Source organism: Phaethon aethereus (genome assembly GCF_964289735.1).
Source record: "Phaethon aethereus genome assembly, chromosome: 1".
NCBI classification, from domain to species: domain Eukaryota; kingdom Metazoa; phylum Chordata; class Aves; order Phaethontiformes; family Phaethontidae; genus Phaethon; species Phaethon aethereus.
The window spans coordinates 120664643-120684019 of record NC_138575.1 but is presented as its reverse complement, the minus strand read 5'-3'; the positions used below and the strand labels follow the sequence as shown (position 1 = coordinate 120684019).

Below are 19377 nucleotides of genomic sequence, written 5' to 3'. Positions count from 1 at the left end.
GTTAGGACTTTTCTCATCGAAGTTCAGTCAGTAGGCTAAGGGAATGGCATCATAAGCACCAGCTAGTTCTGCCTGTGTTCTGAGCTACGTGGGCAAGAGGCCACATACCTGTGTTGGTGTGGCCTTGTGCCTCTCCTGGCTGTGTTGGCTGGGAACTCAGACTGGCTGCTGAAGTAGCTGTGTGGCTTTCTGGGTCTAACTGGTTTTTACGTGGCCAGATCAGAGAGTGGAGTGAGCATGGGGTTGTTTGTGCCTGCTGATTCAGACCTCCCCAATAGTTTAAATTTATGATTTGAATGGTTTGGTTTACTCAAGTCTGTGTAAACTGTACTTTGCATATTTAACTTTTGCATTATTGTGATTGACTTAATAGTTAGATAAGGAATTTTTTCATTGAACTCCCAGAAAGAAAGGGGGGAATAGTCAAAACCCACACACATCTGTTCTTGACTGAGACATCTGACTGTGTGTGGGGATGTATTTATTTTGTTTTCAGATTGTTAGATGTAGGTAGTGTGGGATCCTTCCTGAATGGATGGATGACTGTTTTGATCCTTTTGGTTTAAGGAAGTAGGGCAGTCTTATGCTATGCAGTACTGGTTCTTCAAGGAAACTCTTTGCAGAGATATTATACTCAAACCTACTAGTTTGCAGTTTACTGAACATGGACTGTGCGACTGAAGTACTAGTTGCATAAATTCTTGTGCTTGGTTACAACAAAATTCTCCACGATCTTGAGTTATGAGGATTTGAATTTTTTTTATTTTTAATAAAAATAATTGGGTGAATTGGGCAAAGACACTCATTGTAGGGTGCCGCACAAATGGGTGCCGTACGTGTGAATATTGCAAGCTTTCAGTAGTAAATTACTGACATGCAATAAGTAATTTTACTGCGGTTATTTTTAGTACAGCTCTCCCATCCTTGGAGAGTACTTGCTGAATTTACTAGATCAGAGCTTAAAAGAATTGATTTTGTTTTGTAAGTTGAACTTAAAATTTAAACAACGTTTAATATACCTGTGAATATTGATGCTTTTAGAATCATCTGTTCTGGATGTACCATGTATATTTTTAAAACTTAAATTTCTGTCAGGTGCTGTCCAACAAACATGTGGCTCCAGACCACTTATTACAAATTTGCAAGCGTATTGGCCCTATACTGGATAAGGAGATACCACCCAGCATTTCGAGAGTGAATTCATTACTTGGTGCAGGGAGACAGTCATTGTTACGTACAGCAAAAGGTATGGTTTGTTTATTATTTGAAATGGGTATGATACATTTTCATAAGTATATGGTGAAGACTTTTGGAATACTTAAAAGTGGTAAGCTTTCACCAGAATTGGCCCCCACTTCTTCTGTACTCTGTTTAATCAACCAAAACATCAGTGATCTGTGTATTAATGGTTTAAAATATATATTGATTGTTGAGAGGAGAAGGTTTTAAGTTGCATCACAAGAATTATTGTTACTCTGAGTGCTGAAACTGCTGAACATGGCCAGTTTTCAGTGTTACTGCAATATAATGAATCATCAGAACACAGGTGCTACTTCTCTAACATCTCCTGACAGTCCCAGCAGTATATTGGCCCATGTTGGTTTTGAATGCATTAGCTTTTGTACTCTATTGCGTGCAAATGTGAGACAGTAACACCAGTTTTCTGACAGTCGTCTTGGTTAATGTAAATGGCATCAAAATTAGTCGTTGTGAATTCCATACATACGCAGGAATAAAGTCCTTGCCCGTAACTTAAAGGAATGGTTGTCAATGCATAAGCACATGCTTCATTTGATAGAGTAGATCTTAGCTTTAGGCTTATCTCTTTGAATGTTTCTGGGAGGGGAATGTTCATGTGTTTTTATGAAGTTCTGTTGGGTAGCTAGATGCTGTGATCTGGGACGGGTTTGTGGGATACTGTTGTGTTTTCAGTTATCTGTCCTAACTGCTTTAAAAGATGCAAACTGAAAAACAGTGACTGTTCTATCCTGAAAATCAGGATTGCAATTATTTCCGCACGAGTGTGTCAAAATAACTGTCAGTATGGGAATTTTTTTTTAAGAATCGCAGAATTGTCAGGTTGGAAGGTACCTTTTGAGATCATCTAGTTAAATAATTTCATACTAATACATAATCAATAAATATTTATAATATTTATGAGTAAATATTAATGAAAGTGTTAAAAATCTTAAATGCTTTGCACTGAGAACGAGTAGGAAAAAATCAGTTGAAAAGTTAGTTTTGTGTTATGTGACCTGCAGGGGCATCACCATTTAGGTGTAATTTCAAAGTTTTGTAGTTGGTTGTGTGGGCTTCTTTCCCCTCCTTCTCTTGCTGTATTAAATGGGTTTTTCTCTCCTCTCATGCTACACTGTTCATGAAATGTTTTGGGGCATTTGGTGATCCTTTTCTTTTTTAGTTGTTTCAATACTGTGTTTGAGACCACCTAGAGTTCTTTGCCGTGTTTTGGAACTGCAGCTCTCTTGGCATTTTTGACATATACTTATGACGAACTTCAACCAATCGGTTTTAAAGATTGCAGGAACACTGTTTGGAAGGGCTCTGCATTTGCTGCTCTTCATAGAGGAAGACCTCCTGAAATTCCTGTGAACTATGGCACACCACCAAATCTTGGTAAGATCTTTTCAACACTCATCGCTGCTGCTGTGAGCATACAGTGTGTATCTTGATACTCGCCTTGCTATGACACTGACTATTGCACCACAGAACTGGATCTGGAGGCTTATCTGGAGAACTACATATGACTTCGCTGGAGTTATGTATTGGGTGCAGAGGTCTGCTCACAGCACTAGTGAGACAGTAACCTCTAGATGACATCTTTTTGTTTTATAAAGCCCCTGTATTAAGTAGATAAACCTACAGAAAATACAGATCCTTCTTTGGATGGAAGGACTCTTGTATGATTTAAGGTGTAGAAAGCCATGGGAAAATAAATATAATGTTTAGCACTTCTTATTTAGAGACTGAAGTTTTGATTGGAGCAAATTTAAAATACTTTTTTGGTTTTATACATTGAAAAAATTGCAAATACAAAAAAAACCCCTGACTATGAAATCTGAAAGTCACTTCTAGTAAGTCCTTAAATAATGTATTAATGGAAGTTAAATAAAATCATGGTTTAGAATAGACGTGTTTTAAACATCAATACGTTCATTCTTTCATTTCTTTGTGTTCTAGTGGAAGTACATCGAGCAAAACAATTAACTGGATATGCCAAGTTCAGTACTTCATTTCCAGGAAGTATGTATCAGCATGTCAAGATGCACAGGCGGATTCTTGGCCATCTTTCTTCTGTATATTGTGTTGCATTCGATAGGACTGGACATAGAATATTTACTGTGAGTTGATGAAATAGACCCACATCTAAATATAGTTCTAGATGGATGCAAGGAAGAGAACTTTGAAATGCATGTTATGCTGAAAATCCTGGAGGCAGTTATCAGTAGTGTTAAAATGTAGCTGGTTAGCTCCATCGCCATGCTTAAGTAGAAAAATTTGATATAATTATAGGTTGGAAGTCTGTAAGAAATTGTTGTACTTAATATCTGGTCAGGTGTTGATGTTTATGTAGGAGCTTTATTCAGTGATGATGTTTGATGTTAAGCATGTTTTACATTATTTATAAAGTGGCAGAGGTGAGATTGCTGTTACAGAACAGTACTTTACTTGGCCCTTGCCATTGCTGTAAGGAATCCCCTCAAACTTATTCCAGAGTTTTTGCATTATATGGTATAAATCTGTGGTGATTGCAGTGTAATCCTGAATCATAAGTGAACATTTTGGTTCTTTTAATGCTGATTGTATGACTTCATTTCTTTCAGCTTAAAGTAGCATACATAGTTTTAAGTAGAAGTGTAATTTACCAAGCTGTGGAAAAACATGGTTAGGTTCCTTAAAGGAAACCTGAAACTTCTACCCTGAGTGTCTTTGAAAATCCTTGCTGAGCATAATAAATATTTCTTTCTAGGGCTCAGATGACTGTTTGGTAAAGATTTGGTCAACTCATAATGGCAGGTTATTTGCCACATTACGAGGACATTCAGCAGAGATTTCCGATATGGCTGTCAATTTTGAAAACACTATGATTGCAGCTGGAAGCTGTGATAAAATGATCAGAGTGTGGTGTCTGAGAACTTGTGCACCAGTTGCGGTCCTCCACGGACACACAGGGTCCATTACCTCATTACAGGTATGTCTTTTTAAGTGTTTCTACTTATTGAATCACAAATAATGTGGATGGATTGTAAGAAGCAGGCGGTCCACAAAACTCGAAGAAAAGTTTCACTTGACAGTGTGGTATGGAAAGTTGGAAGGTATTTTAATCGAATAGTAGAAAGCAAAAAATAATTTTTGGGGGAAAAAAAAAAAAAGATGCTGTTGCACCTGATTTGAAAAGTTAAGAGTGTGCTTTAGTATTAGGATTTAGGTTGATGGGTTGCCCTAAGATTAGCTAGCTATCATATTGGTAAGAAATAACCAGTTTCCTTGGTTGCTTATTGAAATTGAGAAACATACTTGTGTGAATGCTCTGCAGCAATAGAACCTTCTATCTTTGTGTTACAACTTCTTGAAAAGGCAGATTAGTACCTCGTTTTCTGTTTGTGGAGAAAAGTACTTTGTGGTTGCTGTTACTAGGTTAAGAGGAAACTTGACAAGTGTACGTCTTACTTTTTAATGTCCAAATGCAAGGAACTGATGTTCTGTTTCCCATGAAGGCTGGCATATGAATGGCAAATGGCTTTCACTGTGCCTGTCACTGTGGTTTTCACATGACTGAAATTATTTCTCTGTGCCTGTGGGAATTTTAAAATCTCAACATGTAAATATTGATATCAAAAATTAGTCAAAACCACAGGAGAAACCTACTTCGGGGGGGGTGGGGTGGGGGGAGGAATTAAATTCCTTGCAATTCCTGAGTATTTAACAGAAGGTAATGACAGGAATCCTCCTTCACTTAAAAAAGGTCACTACCTGTAATATTTGAGCTGTTGGAATTAAAAAGAATTTCTGGGAAATATCGTGTCCTCCTTATTTTCTGTTACTGGAGACGTGATATTCTGGTTTATGTGGGTGAGTGTTCTCATCCACTATGTGATTCTTGCAACTTCTGTGATACGGGTCTTTGTCTTAATCTCAAAAATATAAGTTATTTCAAAAGTGCAAAGATACTCGGTGTTAGTATGTTGTATATTTAAATTTGAAGGTGTTGTGATACTTTATGTACTATTGGTAGTTTTTTGGATTCAGTCTTGTTTTGGCCTTTGTAATTCCTTATTTGACAAACTAGTAGCTCATTATCCAGATTTGCCATGTTTTCCACTGAGACAAACAGGCTTATGTTGAGGGGTGAAGAGTGGGTCACCTGCCAGCTTGTGAAGTTCAGCACAAAAAATAATATTGCAGTTTTCTCAAAATGCTGCCTCTGAGTAATCTTCATATTTGCTGAGTTTCTGTGGCATTAGTTGCATTTTGTTTGTTTTTTAACGGCAAAGCACTTATTTGTGGTGTTTCTTTTATTGTAGTATGGTGAAAATTTTTTTAAGCATTCTTGATAATACTGTAATTGCAGTATGTACAATTTATATGGCTGTTTCCAATGGTGGTAGTAGTAATTGATGAATGATTTAATCGACTTGTGTTCTGTAAAGTTTTCTGAAGCATAGCTCTGTGCATAGCAATAAATCCATGTCTTGCAGGAAGTCCTCACACATACTTCTTTAAGTTCATATGTGATGCTGGGTTACACATACTTGGACTATCTCGTAACTGATGCTCTGCTTAATTATAGAATTTAAAAAGTAAGCCTGTCTAGTAAAAATTCCTTCCATTTTTTTTTTTTCAGTCTCCTCTGCTCATTACTTTATTCATTGACAAAATTTTTAGTGAATGATTGTGGTTAGTTAAGACTTCAGAAACAAAGCAGCGAATGAATTGGTTTTATATAATGCAATAATTGAAACATAGGTCACAAACTTATTTTAAAGTACAGGAGTTGTTATTTTGTAAACATTAAAAATGACAGTTATCAACAACTGCTTTAACTGTTGTAGTTGAAAAATCCAAAGTAAATGAAGGTTTTACATTAACGGTTTTAGAAGTTCATAAACAGTTTTTAAATCTCTTCTTGTACGTGCCTGATTTTACTTTCTTCTCTTCAGTTTAGTCCAATGGTGAAAGGGTCCATGCGATACATGGTCTCTACCGGTGCAGATGGAACCGTTTGCTTTTGGCAGTGGGATCCAGATTCTATGAAATTCAAGTATGTAAATGGGTTGCTGATTAACTCTATGGCATAGTATGCTTGATTAATTTAAAGTCAAGTGCTTTTAGCTAAATTTTTTTTTTTGTGATAATAAAAATGTTGTGGAAATAATCTGTTATGTAATTATTTTAAAGCACCATCACTAGCTATATCCTTTACAAATTTATGTTCTTTCATTGTCCTGGGAGATTAGTTGGGAAATACATTAACAACTTACTACACTAAAAGTACAAACATAGGACAACTAGAATTGCTGCAAACATAAATATGTTGGAAAAGTATAATAAAGTTTTTTCTTTATGTTGAGTTTCAAACAGTCCTGTAGTTTTAGGATTAGGTTTACAGAACTTGCATGCAGAATATGTTCAGGATAGTTTTTAGATGTTCTGTATGTGATTGCTGTTTATTTGTACAAAAAAAAAAAAAAAGATTATTACCGAAAGAAGAGATCTGGGATGATCAGTCTGTGTCTAGTATTGTGCCATATAATGGTGGTCGTTGTAAAATGATCCATTTTAAATTAGAGCAGCTATTTAAAAAAAAAAAAAGTTACTGTATGTGTTTGAGAAGGACCTGTTATGTAGATGTTTGAAGAAACACACCTTTTATGTTTTGAAATGTTAATAGAAGCCAAGTTTTGTGTGGCATGTCCTGTTTCAAGCATCTTCTCTTTTTAAGCAATCGGCCAGTGAAATTCACAGAGAAACCTAGACCAGGGGTTCAGATGCTTTGTTCTTCATTTAGTGTAGGTAAGTCATGTACAGATTGAATTTAGCTTTGTGATTTCTCTTTTTTCCTCATAAGTAGTTGTTATAATGCTCTGGTTGTCACAGCTTTTAAAATATACAAAAACAGCAGCTGTGTAGTAAGGAATTGTATATGTGTGTATTGTTAGCCTGTGACATAATTAAATAATGTGACTTGCCTTAGCTAACATTGAAAGACTGTTGAACTAAGTGATACTATTTTGCTTTTGCTGTTGGTGATTTTACAGAAGTAAAAGTCACCTGATTCTTGTTTACTTTTTATCCATCTTTACCGGATTTTTATTTTTGTTTAATCCATTAATATAATGTCAGGGATTTGCAAAATTAGTTCTCTTAGATACCACGGCCAACTGCAGTGGAAGTGGTTACTGCCAATAGTAGCAACTCCTCATTCTGTGCCAGCTGTATGCAGGTAGTCATAAAGATCCCTTCTTTCTTAAGAATCCACAAATGTATCTGTAAGTGTGCTTCACTGCTGGCCTGTAGTCTTTCATTCTAATCGTGGGTGACTTGTGGGAAGGCTTACTGGTACCAAACAACATGAACATTAGAAGAAACTTGGGAATTTCAGAAATAAAATATAAATCAAAATGTAGCTTGTTAATGTTGTCAGGATGTAGCCCATGGCTGTATTTGGGTTTGGGCCTTTTTGAGGTTTTGTTTGTTTGGGGTTGTTTGTTTGTTTGTTTTTCTGAGAGTGCTTACAGATGCCAAGGTGCAGATCTTAGTATTGCTGCCACCACAGCTAAATACTGGTGTACTTGGACTGGTTTACGTACACTTCTACCCAGTTTTGAAGCAATTCACATGCCACAAATGAGACACATGCTGCAGTGATTATCTAGATAATTCTGGTGATGACTAGCCATAGTCCCCATAATCAAGGGCTTCTGTGTGCAGTTAGTAGTGTTAGATGTTTCAGGTGTTCTCCTAGTTATGTATTTTAACATCTTTGTAACACTGAGTATGACTGTTTATTTTTACTATGGCTGAGAGTGCTTTCTGGGGCAAGAGGGGGCTTTCCTTCCACATCTGCATGTCAGTGGAAGAGCATAAAAATGTGACACTCTTCAGATTTTTTTTTTTAAACTCGGCATCTGAGAAGTGTTGGTGATCTGTTTTAATTTCTTATACAGTAGCTTAATTATTGCTTGATTTTTACAGGTGGTATGTTTTTAGCAACTGGCAGCACTGACCATGTCATCAGGATGTATTTTTTTGGCTCTGAAACACCTGAGAAAATAGCTGAATTGGAAAGTCATGCTGTAAGTAAGATTGTTAAATCTAATATTTAGTCACTTCAAGCAGTATTGAAGTTGCAGGTTAATGTTTTTAGTGGGTTTGTAGCAATGTTCTTTAATTGAATATTTTTAGAACTTAGGCAGAATTTCAGCCAGTCATCTCAGTGTGAGTTGACCATTTTAAAGGTTGGAATGTATCAAGATGATAGTTAGAATTCTGTCTTTTCAACTACATGTCATACATTTCTCTAATTTTGAAGCATGTGATTTGCTTAGTTGCTTCTCTCTGATGCAAGTGTGCCTAACCACTCACAGTATTATATGCTGTATACAGGAAGTAAATAGGCTGAGAATGTGTTCATTACTCAAGTTATTTACCATTTGACACCTTTTGTGTTTAAATCTTTAAACAGGATTGAGTTTCCAGAATTTTACTTCTGTTCATCTTGACCTTTATTTATATGTTCAGTGGCTGTGCAAGCTACTTTATACTTCCTAAATAATAAGTCAGCTTGCTGGTTTAACATTGTTTCCCCATGTGCTTTATTGTAATATGTGCTGTCTGTCTTTACTTGCTTTCCTGATATAACTGATATCTGTTAGGAAGAGAACTCTTGGATAAAATACTCTCATTTTTTATTTGCGTACCTTAGTCTAGCGGACTCTGTCTTCTAAGGAATCTAAGGGAAACTTGGCTTACATTCATGTGTTGAAGGTTGAGTCATTTTTTTTCAGCACTTGATGCGCAAAGAATCTGTAGTTTTATTATAGAGAATTTAGATTTAGTTGAACCCTTGAAGCTCTTTCAAGGGCAGCTCTTAAAATACTCCTTCACTTTGTTTGCCTTAATATGTTTTCTCTAATACTGAGTCTTATTTTAACAATTTATGTTGTAGTGATAAGGTTTGATCAGTACAGTTTTTTGTATGTAGAGGTTTTCAGCTCTGAAGATAAACGGATCTGAGTGTGCTATCTACTTTTTCTGTAGTTCTTATTGTGATAAATTAATAAGTAATTGTATATTTCTTTAAGGAGTGTGTAAGTAGGAGTGAGAATGACAGATTCCTCTCAGTTGTAATTGGCTTAGGATATTGGAAATATATATTCAAATATGAGTTAATTGGCTGCCAAGTTATTAATGGACAGTTATTCCATCTGTCAGGCCTTCATACTTAATTGGGACTTTTTTTTAAACCTTGCATTTTAAATGCATTAATGGTTAGTGAATTCTGGTAAGTATTTGTTGGACTTGGTTCACCTTGCAGTTAAAACTGTTAAAAATTATACAGTAGGCCATTTTTTCATTTTCTCAGGCTTTACTAAGCTCAAATTTGTCAAAACCCTATTTCCTGTTTAAAAATATAACTTCTAACAAACTGTGCTTTTTCCTACAGGACAAAGTTGACAGCATTCAGTTTTCTAACAGTGGTGATAGGTATGTTGAAAGATGCTCAAATGTGAACAAATATTACATTATTTTGGAATTAAGAATGTATTATTTTTCTCACCTGGAGGTTTCCAGTAAGAAAATTCTACTTATCTAGAACTTAAAGGCGAAATTTGAACTAATCCAGGAGAGCATAGTTAAGTTTCAGCAGTCTGTCTTGGTTTTCTATTAATCCTTGTTAGACAATGTCTTTGGACTGGCTGGGTTTTTATTTACCTGGAGGAACGTTACCACTTTTTAACATACCTCATGTATTCGTGGCTGCATAAACCTCCTCTTCCCCATTCTTTCATTTCAGTTTCATGAAGTATTGGATCAAAATCAAAAATAGAAAATGCAGTTCAAATGGTCTAAAATAAGTTTTAATCCTTTTTAGGGTTTTTTCCCACCCTACTATTATTTTTTTTAAGGAAATGGATTTAACAGAATTTTACCGCTGATTTGTAGGGGGCGAGGCAGGGAAATTGTTGTGTAAATTCCATTAGTAAAACTTCACCCATACTTCCAGTACAGAATGGAGTCAAAATTGATCTCTGATTGGGCTATCACTAATGAAGATGTGGATTTTAGCCTTCAGGTTAGACTTATATTTGCAGCCATAAGATGCAGCCCTATTTTTATTGGGTTTTTCCCTCTTCTTTAAAGACAGGTAATTGTGACTAAGAGTGCTAATAATCTACATTCAGTTTCGAAGTTGTAGTTATCTTTCTTTCTAAATGGGTTTTTCTGCAACTATACTTGTCTTTGGGGCCATCATGTTGCCTGCATGGATTATTTTTCAAGGCTGTGCCAAAAAAAAATGGCATAACTTCTGCACTTTTCCTTGATGACACTTTCTATGGAAGATGTTTAAGATTTATTATTACTATGAAAATGAATCATAGTAAATTAGAGCACAGTCATGATATACCTAGCATGCAAACTTTTTACATGTGAGGTATGTCAACTCTCTTTCTCAGGGTTGTGATTCATGGACTCGGAGATATCTTTGGATGTCTTACGATGTTTCAATTCCTCTCTTCAGGAGTTTCCATTCTCCTGCATTGATAGTTCAGCACTTCATGAAATGGAAGCCTGAACTTCTGTGGTTTACACTTTGATATCTTAAAGTAAACCACTGGTGGTCTTCTCTTTCATGCACAGTTGTGGGTGGGAACATCTCGAGTTTTGCTCTGATATCTATTCTTGCCTCTACTTCAGTATCTGATATTCTACAGTTTCAGAATGGATTACTTAAAATGCCTCATTAAAGTATTATAGTTGAGAAGCAGTCAAGAATGAAGTTGTGAATTTAGTTTAACTTTGGAACTTGCTTCTCTGTTCTACGTATTTTGACAACTTTATTTGGTTTTTCAGTTCAGAAAAACTCTCTTTCCTGGGCTTCTGGAAAGAAAGTTAATGGACATGTAACTGTAAAGAATAGTCTTGCGCACGAATTGAAGATTCCACTTCTATCAGTCTTTCGTTACAATGTTTGAGATTATAGTCAGAGTGACACACCACCACACTGTAAAGCAAATTAACCAGCTCTTAAAACTTCTTCAAGGTTTATAAGTGGCAGTAGAGATGGAACAGCTCGAATCTGGCATTTTGAGCAAGCGGAATGGAGGAGTATTTTGTTGGATATGTCTGATCGATTACCTGGGTATGTGAAGTGTTGTTGTCTTTTTTTTAATCCGTTGTGTAAAGTCAGGGCATTTGAAAAACTCATCAAGCACAGTTACTTACAGTCAAACTAGAGCAAGCCTTAGCAATATTATGATCAAGTGGTGTGGTCTTTGAGCGGGGTGAAATGAGTGTTCTGGTGATGTAATAACTTGCTGAATTTTAGTCTGTGCTTGAATAAATATTTATATAGCTTTCAAATGTTCACTGTGCCAAATTAATTACGTTTCCTTTGTTAAGGAAAAAAGTTACCAGAAAGTGCAATAGATTTTCCCTGTCAGGATTTCAGTCAGACACCTGACGTCACAGGAGAAACATTTTTAGATTAGTAAAAATAAGGTAGATGATAACCTTTTTCCAGGAGAGGTCATGACTGGTAATGTGTGGGTTTCCACAAGGACTGATCCTGCAGTCTACTTTCATTGATCCTTCTGTACTTTTTAAATGTGTTTGATGAAATGTGCTGGGACACATAGTTTGAGTAGTGTCCGAGCGGATGATGATCAGAATATTACATGGCCCTGGATAAAGCTGAAGGGCAGATGATTTACGGTAGTACAGAATGCTCAATCAACTTTTATAGACAGTAAGCCAAAATGAATTTGTAGCTGATTAAATGGGGGGAGGGGCAAACACAAAAACCAAACCATAGGTATACTAGTTGACTGGAGGGTGATTGCAAGCTCTTGTTGTGATGCAGCCATGGAAAAAAAAGTGGTTTTACAAAGAAAGAAGGAGGTATTAATATTTGAGATTTGACTGTGGCATCTTTCTGGGTTAATATGTGCAATTGTAGTTGCATATAATTGACAGAGCGGCTACTAGTTGGTGTGGAATATAGATAATACTGTGTGAAGGTATGCTTTGAAGAATACTTGTTCCCTCAGTTGACTGAGATGGCATGTTAGATTATCCTGTAAATGTATTTTGGGGGGAGAAATGAAATATATTGAGGTTAATACAAAATAGTATCTTTACTGTATTAATGCTGGGAATCGGGAGAAAATGCTTAGTTGAATGTAGAGGTTAGTTTCTGAAACAGGGTTAGTTGGAAAGCTCTTGACCGTAAAAAGTTCAAATTTTTAAAGGAACTATGTTATGACTCTTAAGTGTAGAAGAGACAAGACTCCATGAAAAAGGAAAGCCTTTTTGCCTTGCATCTCAAATGGAAAAGAGGTCATCATGTCCTATGAAATAAGTATGCTAGAAATCCAGATTAGCTTTATAGCTGATTGCTCCAAAATGAATTAAGTTTATGGACAAAAGTTTCAAAATAAATTTAATTCTTAACTTCCCTTCCCTTGTTTGACTATTAACATGGGAAAACAGGTTATTTTTCTGTATTTTGAGACTGAAATGGGCTAATTAAAAATATCTCGTGCCTATTCAACTCTTCAAAATAGTGACACGTGTTCAGAAGAAGACAAATTTATGAAGCCTAAAGTAACCATGATAGCTTGGAACCAAAATGATAACTATGTTGTTACGGCTGTGAATAATCATCTGCTCAAAGTTTGGAATTCCTGTACAGGGCAATTGCTTCATGACTTGGTGGTATGTAATTTTACTTGCTTTTTGAAGTAGGTGGTCTTCCTAGAATTGCAATGACACGTGCATGCTGAGTTCATAATTGGATCTGATTTGCCTTGAAAGCTCTATGTGAATGATAAAGCAAGTGTAGTGTTTCTTGCATTTTTTTAAATCAAAACTAGCTGCTTCTTCCTGCATTTGAGCAATACTTTCCCTAGCTGCTGTGTTGAACTTGCCTCTCCTGTGGAATAAATAGAAGTTTTTGTGCAGTAGCATACTTGCCCAGTGAATAGTTCACTGTCCTTTGGCAAAAGCTTTGTATTTCTATAGTTCTTGCTTGAATCTAGACAATTATTAAATTTAGAATTAAAGTCTTTCTGGCTGCCTGGGGTTTTGCCCTACTTATGTGCCACAGGTAGCAGTCCGGATAGATATGCCGGGGAATTTATAAAAGTCCATATATTTTTGGAGGCAGCTTGTAGGGGTCTAATTTTCCAAAAGTCTGGGTGTGAGGAGTGTACAGTGCTTTAGGCTCCACTGTAAATATCCTATTGATGTGGATTTATGTCTTCTTGTTTGCACATGATGTGCAATTTTAAATTCTAGGGGCATGCAGATGAAGTATTTGTTTTGGAGACCCATCCTTTTGATTCGAGGATAATGCTGTCTGCAGGTCATGATGGCAACATCTTTATATGGGACATTACCAAAGGCACAAAAACAAAGCATTATTTTAACATGGTAAGAACTTTCTTAAACTCCATTTTTTCTCAACACACAGCAGTGTGTTCACATACTAGTTCATGGAATTGTCACCAACACCTTTTGGAAAAAAACAAACAGAAAACCCACACCAAAACCCAAACAACCAAAACCAACCAAAAAACCCCAAATGAGCAAAATTTATGAGTTCATTTATTCTCTAGAGCTTTTACCTTTGAATTTCTCTGTTATTGTGACTGTACAAAGTGACCAGGATCCAGTTTTAACAGTTTAATGTGGCAGAACAGGAGCACCGGGGTTGCCTCCATTGTCTGTTCCCAGCTGCCCACTTCCATTCTCTGCCTTGAATCAGGTGCCTCTTTCTGGAGCTTTTACTAAGCTGAGTCAGTTCACTGATCTTCTGCAAAAGTATTCCCCACTTCCTTCCACTGCTCCTTTCCTGTAGGGCTTCCGAGTCGAATTTGGTCAGGGAGGCCTTGGTAAGCTTCTGAGGCAAGGAAGATGAATTGTGAGAATTTGCAGTTGGGTTGAGAAATGTGAGGTATGGGGGAGCAAGCAGGACTTCACTTTCATCATAGTCCATGTCCGAGCTCTTCAGACTTCACCTGTCGATCAGGACTTCTTCGTCTGTGAGGTGCTGTGAATAATTGACACCAGGGCTCTTCCACTCTGTTACTAGGCGTCTTCTTGCACCTCATTCATAGTAACCATTTTCCTTCATTGAGGTGAGGTGCCATCTGAAAGACTGAAAGGTCCTGTTTTAGAACATCATTTCAAGAGTCTTACAACAAATATTTGTATTTACAACTATCTTAAAAATGATATTACTATAAGTATTAGTGGATTGGTGCAGTTCTTCTTGAGACCTCTCATGACATTCGCTCCATTTGACAGCTCATGATTAACACTTTAAAATAACGTATTTTCTCTGAGACTTAAGTTATGATTCAATGTTCATATTAATTTTTAAACCTTATTTTTCTGGTTACAGTCAGTAGCGAAGTGATTATTTGTGTTCTGTAGCTTTAAGTTTCCCTGTGTTGAAAGTGTTGTAACAAAATCAGTATATATTAGCTGCAGTTTATTTTTAAGCAGTATATTGACAGCTAAAAAGCCTCAAAAAGCTTTCTTCTTCCCCCCCAACTATAAGTTTGTCCATACCCTTCAGTGCCTCTTTTAAAACTGTACGGTTCAGGACTTAAACTCACATGTCAAACTGAAGTAATGAGATTATTTGTGCTTTAATTGAGGTATATAAGAGGTCCATGACTGTTTTTGATAGAATAATTAATTTTTGATGCTGTATTATTGTTTGCTCAAAAAAAAAAATATTGGTCAAATAGTTTTGAGTTTCTTTCCTTCAATCTAGATTGAGGGCCAAGGACATGGTGCTGTTTTTGACTGTAAATTTTCACCAGATGGTCAGCATTTTGCATGTACAGATTCTCATGGACATCTATTGATATTTGGGTTTGGCTGTAGCAGGTCTTATGAAAAGGTAAGTTCAGATTTTTATTAGAACTGTTTATTCTAGCTTCTAACGGAAATTAGATTAGTTACATTTGTTCCTCTAAAACGTCATATGTAAAAAAGAGTTTTGTATGGGTACAGGATCTAAATATAATGGGTTCCTTGATGTCTGTGAGTTCTCTTGTACCTATGGTCCTGGCACAGCAGAAACAACCAGTGTCTTAACATTCCTTTGGGAGTAACTCACAAGAACTTTTCTGGAATACATTTTTGCCTTCCAGCCAGCTAATTTGCATGTTAATTGTTCAACCTCAAAATTACTTTTATTTCTAATTTCTAAAAATAGCTTAAGGTTTAAAGATTGGAATGTATCACAAAATTTATTGCACTACTGCCTAATTAAGAAAAAAGCAGCCTGTTTGTTAAGAATATTTTGCTGATTTATTTCAATTATTAGAACTTGCACTTCTTTAGGCCTTTCCTTATTCAAACCCAAAGTCACTGTAGTAGTTTGATTAAAATAAGCAGAAGTAAATATTAATCCAACAATGTGGATTTTGAAACGTTAGAAAAATGTGCATGGGATAAATGTTTTGCTTTTTTGAATCTATCAGCCTGTTTCTTTTTTTTTCTTTTTTAATAAATACATGTGTTTCTGTTTTTTTCAAAATAGCTCTCAAAAGTGCAGTTCTGGCCTATGCTTTTCTTCACTTCCCCCTCAATTTTTTTAAAGTTGCAATGGTAATTCTGTGTTTGTCATTTTAAAGATTTATTATTTTCCTTGCTCTATATTCTTAGCTGAAATTGAAACTTAGTCTCTTCATCTTGCTCATTATAGCTAGGAGCAAAGATTCTGACTGTGACCTAATACTTCTGTAACAATTTTCCTTCAGCTGCATGGATTTAACAGACTGTTTCAGTTGCAGAAGAAAAATTTCTGGTGGACGTTGCATGATTAAGGAAGAACTTTGAGAGCTCATGTTGAACTTCAGACAATGATTTCCTTGCATGGAAACCTAGGAAACTTTTCTTAATTGTGTGGAAAAAAAATTGGAATAAGATGTAAAATATTTTTAATTCTAAGTGTAAAGCAGTGCTGCTGCTTTAAGTTACCTCAGTTTGCTTTCCGAAAGCCCTTCGTTGCCTGCAAAAGCACTATCAAAAATGAGAGTACTGCAACACCCATACAGGTTAATTGTAGCTATGTATAACTCTTCTGATTGGGAACTTGCCCCTTCTTTTACCTTTAAGGAGATTTTAGATATTTTAGTGTTACTTGTTCTTCTCTGTTCTTTAGCATAATCTTTTTTTTTCAAATTGATAACATAAAAACTTCATTCCTTTCTAGATTCCTGATCAGATGTTCTTCCACACTGACTATCGGCCACTTATTCGAGACTCTAACAATTACGTCCTAGATGAGCAGACACAACAGGCTCCTCATCTCATGCCCCCTCCCTTCTTAGTAGATGTGGATGGAAACCCTCATCCAACAAAATATCAAAGATTGGTACCAGGAAGAGAGAACTGTGCGGATGAACATTTGATTCCTCAACTTGGATATGTAGCAACAAGTAAGAACAGGGTCACTAAAGACCTACATCCAGAAGTTAGAGTCACTGTAGTAATTGTGAATGGGAACAGAGTAGATATGTCATAGGTTGTTTAAAAATGCCTTTGTTTTCTCACATGCTAACTGTCATGTATTTATGTCCACTAAAGATTCACTGAAGGGTCCCACAGCGAATATGATGTTAAACAAGAAAAAAAAAAACGATTGTTCAAATGGATGTCTTATTTTTCTTTTCTGTGGGCACTGACATGCACAAACTGTGTTTGAGTTGTAGTTGCCATAAATGTCTCCTTCGGAACAAGCAATTGGAATCATTCCAAGAATGGTTTTCATTGTGTTTAGCTGTGCCTCACTGTGATGTGAACAATGAGATTAAATAATTTGCTATAGTCAGTTAACTGAACATGTTTATTTTATTTGTATTACACTCGCAAGGTGATGGAGAAGTGGTTGAACAAGTTATAGGCCAACAGACAATTGATCAGGATGAGCAAGGCTTGGAGCCCAGCATTCTCGATGGCATGATTAGACAATTGCAACTACAACAAGATCAAAGAACTGGAGCTGATCAAGAACCTGCTTCAAGTGGTCCACAAAATGGGGAAGGAACACCTAGAAGAGGTTAGTTGCTGATAAATTGTTAGGTAACTGCTCTATCTCCATTTTTATTACACTGATGAAGTATTTCAAACAGGTTTTAACTTCAGTGTTGTTTTGGGGACTAAGATTCCCTAAACATACTATTATCTGGTTAAAACCTTTTTATTCATTAAAACACTGCTACTCCTCTGATTAAATTACAAAACAAAGCCTTTAGCATTTCCTTTTAAAGATCATTAATTGTATTTCTTGTGGAGTGCTACATATTTAATAATGTTTGTAGAGTACTGTAACATTTATAGGAGCTACATTGAATCTTCTCGAAAGTTTTGCGACATAAGTATTTTATCATTATCCAAACTGGATTCCCCTCTCCCTTCTTTACAGACTTAAACCAGACAGTCTTCTGATCTGTGCCCTTGTAGTTTTAATTATGTAAGCTGAGCTCCAGGAAAAGTGGCTTTTTAGAATCTCGCTAGCCTCAGAGCTGCCTGAAATAGTTCAGAAAAACACCTCTGTCACGTGATACTTCCTTTCACTATATTAAAGTAGTAGTAGAAATAACCATTTTAAAAGTATACTTGTAATCTCACTATGTTTTCTACAAGATGGATAATTTCCTGAAGGTGATAGCTAGTAATATACTTACAATCGTGGAGATAAAAATATGTAAAGTGTTAATTTTTTATCTTGTAGTAAGAAGAAAGAAGGCTGCAATTCTGTGTAGCCTGAGAAAAAATGTTTTTGTTTGTATATTTTAGCTTTTAGAAGACCAAGTTTTGATATTCAGTCTCCTCCCAATATTGGTCTGCGACGTAGTGGGCAAGTTGAAGGCGTGCGTCAGATGCATCAGAATGCTCCACGAAGTCAGATGGCTACTGAACGAGACCTTCAGGCTTGGAGACGAAGAGTTGTTGTACCAGAAATACCACCAAGCTTACTCAGGTCTGTAGACAGCTTACTAGGCTGCAGATATGACTAGAGAGACCACATCATGTTCTTGTTTCTAAATCTAGTGCTATTAGACCTAGGGTAAAATGGATTTGTGGTACAAATTGAAATAGTTCAGTGTTACCGTTGGCTGTACTGAAAAACTTGTAAAGTCCATTCAACAAAAATAAATGGAGGTTCCTCCAGTTGAATAGAGGATGATTCTCCCATTTTTCAATATTTTAAATATTGAAATATTAAATATATTTTAAATATAGGACAGTTAGGTTACCTAGATTCTTGCTTTTTCCAAAATAAAGGGATATACATTAAATTCGTTTACGTGGAAGAGTTCAGAGAGATTGTGCTTTTGTGAGACTTTCAGGGGCTGATGTGTTATGACCAGAACCAGCACTGAGCATTTGAAATCCTAAAAGTTAGTTGCTTTCAAAAGTACTATCAATATGCATCTGTGAAAAGGAGAATTAATAACAGCTAAATGCTACTTTTTAATGGTACAGCTGTATGTGCTGCCACATCTCTGAAGTTTTTAAAAAGCTTTCCCCATGTTGAGAGGAAGAACGATTGTAAAGGGAAAAATATGGATTAAAAGTGGCATTGAAAAAGTTTTATTTTCTTCTGATATTTGCAGGGAAGACTTCCTTAATATCCATCATCTTTACTCTTTTCTGGAAATGAGAGGACATATAGGTGTTTGAACAATAATAATGTGTGAAATTAATCATGTAATGGAATTAGGTGCTAGGGTTTTTTAGATAGATCCTTTAAAGAGAACGGATCATTTAACTTTTCAGCATTGTCAGAACAGATGTAGAATTACATTTTCATTACTTTCTTGTAGGAAGCAGGAAGAATATCGAATTGCGAAAGGAGAAGAAGAGAGAGTTCTTTATGTAACAGAGAAGAAAAAGTCATTTGAGTCATTGGAAAAGGTATGCAGCAGCTTCTAGGAAGATGGGCATTCTGTGCCCAGAGACAAGTCATAATTTGAAAAATGAAAGCAGACCTTTCTGAAGGTTTTAATTTCAGGTCTTCAAAGGTTCCTGCTGATTCAGCTTCCACTTATTGCAGGACAAGACTTGATTTATTTTTGTGAATATGCAGAATTCTTTTTTTTTTCTTTCAGT

The 19377-nt window shown here is 36.0% G+C and overlaps 1 protein-coding gene across 1 annotated transcript in view; it reads left to right on the top strand.

Moving 5' to 3' along the window:
* The window catches only part of BRWD1 (bromodomain and WD repeat domain containing 1), a gene marked incomplete at its 5' end in the record, with an annotated part of 58803 nt that overhangs the window by 2863 nt on the left and 36563 nt on the right, over positions 1–19377 (top strand). The window contains 16 exons of the mRNA XM_082011335.1: positions 1096–1246; positions 2536–2634; positions 3199–3359; positions 3989–4210; positions 6180–6280; positions 6962–7032; positions 8215–8315; positions 9686–9726; positions 11285–11383; positions 12807–12957; positions 13540–13674; positions 15026–15154; positions 16475–16700; positions 17135–17320; positions 18061–18244; positions 19092–19182. Coding sequence (XP_081867461.1) covers positions 1096–1246; positions 2536–2634; positions 3199–3359; positions 3989–4210; positions 6180–6280; positions 6962–7032; positions 8215–8315; positions 9686–9726; positions 11285–11383; positions 12807–12957; positions 13540–13674; positions 15026–15154; positions 16475–16700; positions 17135–17320; positions 18061–18244; positions 19092–19182 — 2148 coding nt within the window. The remainder of the gene's footprint in view (positions 1–1095; positions 1247–2535; positions 2635–3198; positions 3360–3988; positions 4211–6179; positions 6281–6961; positions 7033–8214; positions 8316–9685; positions 9727–11284; positions 11384–12806; positions 12958–13539; positions 13675–15025; positions 15155–16474; positions 16701–17134; positions 17321–18060; positions 18245–19091; positions 19183–19377) is intronic.